Source organism: Oncorhynchus kisutch, linkage group LG6 (genome assembly GCF_002021735.2).
Source record: "Oncorhynchus kisutch isolate 150728-3 linkage group LG6, Okis_V2, whole genome shotgun sequence".
NCBI lineage: Eukaryota > Metazoa > Chordata > Actinopteri > Salmoniformes > Salmonidae > Oncorhynchus > Oncorhynchus kisutch.
The window spans coordinates 62,579,317-62,588,407 of record NC_034179.2 but is presented as its reverse complement, the minus strand read 5'-3'; the positions used below and the strand labels follow the sequence as shown (position 1 = coordinate 62,588,407).

Here is a 9,091-nt window from a genome sequence, read left to right as displayed (position 1 = left end):
AACTATATCCATTCTATGACCAATAACCATACTACATACTCCACTTACATCACAAGTAGTATGGTTAGTGCGGTTAGTATGAGTATTCGAACACAGCTCTAGTTCTTATGAATATCAATGACGTTTCAACTACATGGCTGCATTGAGCAATAACCAGCACCCTGAAAGCACCCTGTCAACAGTTGTGGAAGATCAGGTCATGTGAACTGAAGTTGTTAGGACAGTACTTTATTACTGTAGTCTTTGATTTACATTGGCTGTAAAAAGTTATCCACTTCACAGTTTTAACTTAATAACCTATGTATGTTTAGACGTATGTACCATTTCTACAAAAGCCAGCCTTTCTTTCTCTGTCCACTACTGTATTCCCATACCTCATACTGAACATTGAATTGATATTTTTTTTAAGTGTGATAAACCCTACAGTTTTTCTTTTGACTGCATTCTGGAAAAGGTCAATAATTAAGCTTCATGTGCTATTGAAACATGTGCTCTTATTGAAACATGTGCTCTTATAGAGAATGAAACAGAAGTTTGCAGAACTGTGTCTCAAAATTCAGTTCCTGTTATATGCTAAATCAAATGTAGACATACATTATTTCTCAATTAGCCTTATATTGGAATGAGTGTTCCAATTCTTCCTATTTTCTTCTAAGGATATAACACACACACCTTTTTTCAACAATAACCGCTGTAGTTAGACCTGCACTGTAGCGTCGCCTTTGTCTGATACTACGGCTTTAGTTGTTTCCAATAAAATGTTACTTTGATTAAACAAAGCAGCAACGAAAAAAATATAGACCGAGATGAAGAGGTCAAGGCGAGAGCATTTACTCCAACCAATATCTGTCCGCGTGAGATAAGCCCGTTTTTTCTAATTACTTGAGGATTTTGATAGAATACAAGTTTCGTAATGTTTAAGCTTTTACAAATGTACTGATATATGTGGATGCACGTGGCATTCCGGCAACTTTGAGAAAAACAACGTTGAGTTGTGCATGTTGCTACACGCGTACCTGCCCTATCATTGGCTATAATGGTCCCAACCTGACCTTCACTGTCTTCATTCGTTGAGCACATGTAATTCCATCGTTAGAGTGGTCACTCGGCTCTCTTGTCAGTAGAATACATAATATTTGCCTCTGGTCATGTGTAAGAGTGGGAAGACGTCTTCAAATGACCCGCCTAGTTGCTGTTGAAATTCTAAAGGTGATTGGCTACGCCCTGTGAGGGTGGATTTCACTGACGCATTCCGTTTGAACAATAAATAGAGCGAACAAGGCTCCTTCCACTTCACAAGTCTGAGAAGACGCATGAAGAAGTTCTTGCTTCAACAGTGATTGAACGGAACTCCTCTGCCTTCGTCCCGCATTATCGAACATTCCGGATTGATAACATAACACTTTCTTGAAGTAAAATAGAAAAATAGTCGAAGAAACTCTATTTTTGTACCCTTAATTTTGATATAAATTAATCTGCCAAAATGGAGTCTCAGATCCGCCAGAACTATCACCACGATTGCGAAGCTGCCATCAACCGGATGATCAACTTGGAGATGTTTGCTTCCTACACCTACACTTCAATGGTAAGGAGTCTACCAAGATGACCGTTTTGTTGATTTACCTGTATTATGTCTGGGCCTAAATACCTTTTTTTTCACCTGGCTTTTTATTATATTGGCCTAGATAATTAATAGCCAAGAAACTCTGTTGTGCATATTTGAGTTTTTATCCTCTAAAATGAAGCTTGAATCTATCCTACTTTGGACAGGGCGCGTAACAACTCCTTGACAGGGTAAATGGCAGGTTACCAAGTCGACTACAGACTAGACTGATTCATGCTTTTTATCAAGTTTCGTTTCCACAACAAGAACAGAATGCCGAGTCACGTTTGGCATGTTTTTATTCTAACCATGCTGTTTTGTTTATCCACCCAGGCTTTCTATTTCTCCCGTGACGATGTGGCTCTGTCTGGCTTCGTGCATTTCTTCAAGGAGAACAGCGACGAGGAGCGGGAGCACGCCAACAAGCTACTCTCCTTCCAGAACAAGCGAGGTGGACGCATTTTACTCCAGGACATCAAGGTGAGCACCTGAGCATCAAACACATTCAGATTGTAGACCGATAAATGACTACTCCATGGCGTAAAGTGTCTCCAGCGCAACTTTTATATAGAGAACCTGGAGTAGTCCTAAACATACTGCCTCTTACCACTGAACTGAAACTGTGAGAGGGGTGTAATTCTGTTTACTTTATCCTGACCGTAACATCTGCTAGTTGTCGTTAACACTTCTGTTCACTTTGTCCTGTGTAGAAGCCAGAACGTGATGAGTGGGGCAATGGGCTGGAGGCCATGCAGTGTGCTCTGCAGCTGGAGAAGAATGTGAACCAGGCCCTGCTGGACCTGCACAAGATTGCCTCTGACAAGGTTGACCCCCATGTAAGTTATGGTGAAACCACACATCACATGTATGTATCACATAGAATACAGGTACTGTCTCAGGAATTGATCAGGGGTTTGCGCTGATAACTAATGACACAGGATTGTGACCTGCTTCACATTCGCGCAATAGTCCACAGATGCACACTATGCAGCTAATGCGTAAGTTTGCAAAAAGGCCGCCAGGTTGTCTAGTGGTTAGAGCTTTGGGCCGGTAACAAAGGATGCTGGATTGAATCCCGGAGCTGACGAGGGAAAAATATGTTCTGCCCCTGAACAAGGCAGTAAGCCCATTGTTCCACATTAAAATGCTGTTGTAAATAAGTGTTTTAACAGACTTGCCCTGTTAAAAAATTTACTGCAGACACCTCATCTGCACTTATGCCATTACCACCAGGCTCTTGTGTGTTACTGTATCTACAATGGTCTGTATTCATTCTCTTGTCTGACCTGTTTTCCCTCTTTAGCTGTGTGACTTCCTGGAGACCCATTACCTGAATGAGCAGGTGGAGGCCATTAAGAAGCTGGGAGACCACATCACCAACCTCACCAAGATGGATGCTGTCAAAAACAAGATGGCAGAGTACCTGTTTGACAAGCACACCCTGGGAGGCCAGAGCTAAACAACTTCCATCCCAAGACTACGGCCTTCAGACTAGGACTCCTGGCTTCTCTGATAGATCGTACTGGCTTTGCATTTATAGGGAGGGGGGTGTTAAACTGTTGCAGTGCAACACAGCTGTAGCATTGGTGTTTGTTGACAACACTACTGTGTTTTGGAGGCAAGGCTTCTTGTAAAACAATTAAACAATATCACTAAAGGTGTTAAGTGTTGACCTGTAGTAATGGATGTTGTATCAGTCTATTCAGGTTCTTTGCTCTGTCTTACTGAGCATCTTCATACCAGTAATCAATAGTGACAAATGTAGACCTACTAGTGGCTGAGAGTCATAACAATAGAAGTTTAACATGAGGTTGATAAAGGATGTTACCTCTGACCACAGGGTGTCCTTCACTGTCTTGTAATAGTGCCATGTCAATTAAGGTCCCAACTGTCAACTAGGGCCATAGGAGGAAAATGGTTACCTACAGTTGATGTAGACCTTTTACTATGGCCATCACAAGTTTATTAGACATCCTAGAGGTCAATAAAAACCTGTTAGCCAGTTGATATAGTCTTTTTTTTGTTTTTGTGATGGAAAGTTTTGCATTTACTGACACAATTCATCTTTACTCTTATTTCAGCTGGTAATGCCCAATAGTTCCCCTCCAGCAAATTATGAACTATGCTTGAAATAGGGTGAACAAGAGGCTTGTAGAATTACTAAGGGGCTTATTGGAGCTGTCAAATGGTTGCAAAGCTACTGGTAATTTACTGAACACTTTCATTTTGGGAATTGGCAGACAAGGTTACCTTTAACAATGTCTATCAATATATTTTCAGTTAATGTGTCCATATAGTAGAGGAGTTTCAAGTAGACCACTTGGTTAAAGGGGAAAATAGCCCAATGAGAAGTGTCTAAATGGCATGTTTAATACATGCAACTTTTCACAACAGCCACCATTATTTACAACCAAGAAGTATGTTTTCTCTAAATTAGGTAAACTTTCACAACTTTCATTGAATTTGAAAAGTTTTTACATGATAAGGCAACACAGGATCATAGATTTGTGATAAGGAGTTACTCTTCATGGGGACTGGAACACTAAAGGCAGCTCTATACAATAAAACTAACACTACAATACAGATTTCACAACACATTAAGGGTTTGCCCTCAGGCCACTACTCTACCAAACAAAATCCATGTGTGTATCTCTAGTGCATATGTCTCTTCACAGTCCCCGCTGTCCCATAAGTTGTATTTTTAAATCTTAATTTACTGCTTGCATGAGTTGAAGTGGAATAGTAGCCATGTCATGGCTCTCTGTAGTACTGTGCACCTCCCATAGTCTGTCCTGGACTTGGACTGTGAAGAGACCTGGTAGCATGTCTTGTGGGGTATGCATTGGTTTCTGAGTTGTGTGCTAGTAGTTTAAACTGACAGCTCGGTGCATTCAATATGTCAATACTTCTCCCAAATACAAGTAGTGATAATGTCTATCTCTCTACTTTGAGCCATGAGAGATTGACATAATGTTAATGTTAGCTCTCTGTGTACATTTAAGGATGAGCCGTGCTGCCCAGTTCTGGGCCAATTGTAATTTTCCTAAGTCCTTTTTTTGTGGCACCTGACCACATGACTGGACAGTAGTCCAGGTGCGACAAAACAAGGGCCTGTAGAACCTACCTTGTTGATAGCGTTAAGAAGGCAGAGCAGTGTTTTATGGACAGATCTATCCCCATCTTAGCTAGTGTTGTATCAATATGTTTTGACCATGACAGAAGTTTATTCTCAACTTATTGCATTTCCACATTATCCATTACAAGATTTAGTTGAGGTTCAGGGTTCAGTGTTTTAATTTTATGTCCCAAATACAATGCCTTTATTTAGGACTAACTTATTTCTTGCCACCCATTCTGAAAATGACTGCAGCTCTTAAGTGTTGCAATGAGTTCACCTGCTGTGGTAGCTGATGTGTATAGTGTTGAGTCATCAGCATACATAGACACACAGGCATCACTCAGCGCCAGTGGCAAGTCAACACCAGTGGCAAGTCAAAGATTGAAAAAGTAAGGGGCCTAGACAGCCGCTCTGGGGAATGCCTGACTCTTCCTAGATTATGTTGGAGAGGATTCCATTAAAGAACACCCTCTGTGTTCTGTTAGACAGGTATCTCTAGATCCACAATATAGCAGGGGATCTAAAGCCATAACAATTACGCTTTTTCCAGCAGCAGATTATGATCAATATTGTCAAAAGCTGCAGAGAAGTGCTTTGTTTATTTTTAATCTTTATTTAACTATGCTAACTAAGTCGGTTAAGAACACATTCTTATTTACAATGACGGCCTAACAAAAGTCAAACGGCCTTTCACGACAAGAGAGACAACACAACACTACATAAAGAGAGACCAAAGACAACAACATAGCATGGTAGGCAGTAACAGGAGTCCGTTGTAACAGATAGGCCTACATTATTCAGTGTATATACATCCTTGACTGAGTGCCAGTGGAAAGTTTGGGACAGTCAAGTCAGCAATAGTCTATGTTGCTAGCAACAAGATAATGTTTTGAGTTTATGATCTTGCTCACTGGTTCTCAAACCTAGTCCTGGGGACCCAAACGGGTGCACATTTTTGTTTTTGCCCTAGCACTACAAAGCTGATTAAAATGATCAACTCTTCAAAAGGCTTTGATGATTTGAATCAGCTGTGTAGTGCTAGGGCAAAAACAAAAATGTGCACCCGTTTGGGTCCCCAGGACTAGGTTTGAGAACCACTGATCTAGCTAATGATTAGCACACTGGGGTAAATGTAGATGGGCAACCCCATAATACAGGTTATCATGCTTATTGCTAAATAACACACCTGCCTGATAATTTGGACCGATATGGTATTTGGCATTTGTTTTTAGTAATTGCAGCTTAAGGTGGCAATACCAGTTATTGAGTGTAAGGGGGAAATTACTTTGTCACACAGGGGAATTAGGTGTTGCGTAACTTGGTTAATTAAATAAATAAAACAAGTATATTTTTTTTGTGTTATTTGTAAACTCATGTTCACTTTATTTAATATTAGGTTTTGGTTGAAGATCTGATAACATTCAGTATCAAAAATATGCAACAATAGAGAAAATCAGAAAGGGGGAAATACTTTTGTACGGCACTGTATATATACACTGAGTGTATAAAACATCAAGAACAACTTCCTAATACTGAGTTGCAAACTCCCCTTTTTCCCTCAGAACAGCCTCAATTCGTTGGGGCAAGGACTCGATCTATAGGGTGTCGTTAGCGTTCTACGGGGATGCTGGTTCATGTTGACTCCAATGCTTCCCACAGTTGTTTTAAATTGGCCAGATATCACTATATGAGGTGGATCATTCTTGATACACACAGGAAATTATTGAGTGTGAAAAACCAAGGGGTTTGGTGGTGATATTCTAAACTGTTAGGTAGACCTACAGTTTAAAGTAATATTGAAAAATATTGTTACTTGAGTTGTGATTGGGGTATATTGGCCAAATGATCAGGAAAGTTTTTGGTATATTTTCCCTCCAACATTCATCAGAAACAACCATATTACAGATATTTGTTTAAAATGCCTTAGTAAGTTACAGAGTATGTTACTGCTGTTCTCTACTTCTTCCCTTTTTTTCTGGTCTCAACACATTTTCGCCCACTCATCACCGCTCAAGTCTGTTTCCACAGTCATGAGACCTAGTCTCCTTCCACCATTGTCACGGTGATAGTGGAAAAGAATGGCCTTCAGGCCAAAGATGGTGGGTAAATTAAAGTTGTTCAATCAGGCCGTTTACCATTGTCTGCTGAAGGGGAGGAGGGGGGGGGGACACCAATGCGAAAGCGGTCTACATCGTCCTTGACTTCCATTGAAACAGAACCATTGAAGGAGTGAACATCTTGCTTCCTCTTCCGTCTCTGTTTGGGTCTCCAGAATGCTGAGTCACAATGACAAGGCAGAAATACAGCCAGAGCAGAGCCTGAGTTGGTCCATACTGTAGTACAACCAACAGGAGGTTATGACAGGAGAAAGAGTGGGAAGAAGGGAGAGAAATAGGAATAGAGGGGGAGGGGGAAAGAGTACAGACTAAAAACGCTGTGTCACCCTTCAGAAGAAGAACTTCAAGAGAAAGAGTTCTGTAACTGTTAATAATTTACAGTATTGCTATCACTTCTGTTTATAACTTTAACTTAAGAACATTCTTAGTGTCACGACTTCTGCCGAAGTCGTTGCCTCTCCTTGTTCGGGCGGTGCTCGGCGTCTTCTAGCGTCTTCTAGCCATCATTGATCCATTTTTCATTTTCCATTGGTTTTGTCTTGTCTTCCCACACACCTGTTTTCAATCCTATTCATTACCTGTTGTGTGTTTAACCCTCTGTTTCCCCACATGTCTTTGTCAGAGATTGTTTTTATTGTCAGTGTTGTTATTGTGTTATGTTGGTGCGCGACGGGTCCTCGTACCCATGTTTTTCCATGTCTGTACCTTTTAGTGTTATGGAGCATGTTCTGTTGACATTTATGAAAAGACTCTGTTAGTAATTGGATATGTAGACGGACGAGTCGGTCAAGGATCGATTCAGACAAGGTGGTAAATTGTATGACAAGCTACAGTTTATTCAGAGTGAAGATATCTAGAACAGCGTAATTACGGCTCTCCCGCTGGTTCGTACGGAAGCGCAGACGAAGAAGAGGCCGTTACAATCAGTACACCACTATTATATAGAAAAGAAAGTAGGTTGATTCTGGAAGATCGGATCTTTGGATTGGTTCAGCTGGGGTGTAGTCTGTAGTCTTCCGCCATTGGCTCAGTAGTCTGTCTGTCATCGTAGAATCCTCTTCGGGCATTCAACGTTCAGAGACAACGGAGATCATGTGTGTGCGCTGGTTTTGGCCATTAGTGTAATGCGGGAGCTATCCTGTAGGGGACCCCACAGGCTCAACTCTGAGTTGTAGCCCTTTATCAACAATAGTTTGGTCACCTACATAAGAATTAGCATTTCTCTACAAAACCCTCTCTTCACGTCTCACCAGAGACGTGACACAACCTAACTGGATCCAGACACAAAGAGAAACTTCTCCCAAGGGGACTATGAAATAAGGCACGGTATTAAACAGAAATAGATATGTATTACATCATGTTCTCCATTCAATCCCACTATGTACTAAGTTGGCTACCAGCCACCTAGGAACTTACAACCCTCATTTTACAGAGCGGAGAACAACAGCTCAAAATAAAAGTAAATGCTTGTCTACATAAGCCAACTTTTTTCCCGCAGGAAAAAGTTGTGATTCCCTCTCTTCACATCTCCAAAGAGATGTGACTTAAACTAGGCAAGTCAGGCGGAATTATCCACTTGCATAACACATACATACATCCCCATAAGGCAACAGCAGATATAATGTAAACCTAAATAGGCACTCTCCTCCTCATCCTCGAATTCATGTAGGTCTTTATCCAGCAGAGGAAACATCTGGGAAGGGGAGGAAGGGTCAATGGCTCTAGAGATAACCCTAGTGGCAAGGGAACCGATGCATGGAATGCAACAGCATCCACAGAGAACTAAAATGGCAGCGAACACCGAAATGGATACCAAAATGGAGGACACCAGGGTTTTATATTTACCAAACGCACTCATCCAGGAGTCCCACCTCGAGGTATCCATCCCAGAATGAGATTTCATTTTACCATTAAGCGTCCTCAAACCTTCTAGGGCCATGGTCAAGCTACCATCGGAGGCTGCGTTATTAGGGATGAAAGTGCAACACTGTTCACCACACATAGTACAAGCTCCACCTTTCTCCGCCAGTAGCATATCTACTGCAATGCGATTCTGGAATGTCATAAGAGAAGTTGCAGCCAGGCTCTCATGCTCCATACCGTTATCACACACCTGGCTCCTGTTATCTAACAACAACAAAAAAAACGCTTGTTCTCGCAACCCCACGCTCTGAATGTGCCCTCCCTTCTGTATATATATTTTATTTTCAGCATGAGAAAGTCCCCTGGCCCTGACACTTTTAACAATGTTTC

The 9,091-nt window shown here is 41.3% G+C and overlaps 1 protein-coding gene across 1 annotated transcript; it reads left to right on the top strand.

Moving 5' to 3' along the window:
* Positions 1–1,061: 1,061 nt before the first annotated feature.
* On the top strand, positions 1,062–3,610 carry LOC109884795 (ferritin, middle subunit-like). Its single transcript, XM_020476712.2, has 4 exons — positions 1,062–1,585; positions 1,937–2,083; positions 2,314–2,439; positions 2,907–3,610. The coding sequence occupies exons 1-4, from the start codon at positions 1,484–1,486 to the stop codon at positions 3,060–3,062; spliced, it is 531 nt and encodes a 176-aa protein (XP_020332301.2). The 5' UTR covers positions 1,062–1,483; the 3' UTR covers positions 3,063–3,610.
* Positions 3,611–9,091: the final 5,481 nt, after the last annotated feature.

Excerpts from the sequence above, each read along its gene's own strand:
- LOC109884795 (XM_020476712.2), top strand. The coding sequence starts at position 1,484 with ATGGAGTCTCAGATCCGCCAGAACTATCACCACGATTGCGAAGCTGCC. Across the intron at positions 1,586-1,936 it reads CCTACACCTACACTTCAATG|GCTTTCTATTTCTCCCGTGA; the intron begins GTAAGGAGTCTA and ends TTATCCACCCAG. Across the intron at positions 2,440-2,906 it reads CTGACAAGGTTGACCCCCAT|CTGTGTGACTTCCTGGAGAC; the intron begins GTAAGTTATGGT and ends TTCCCTCTTTAG.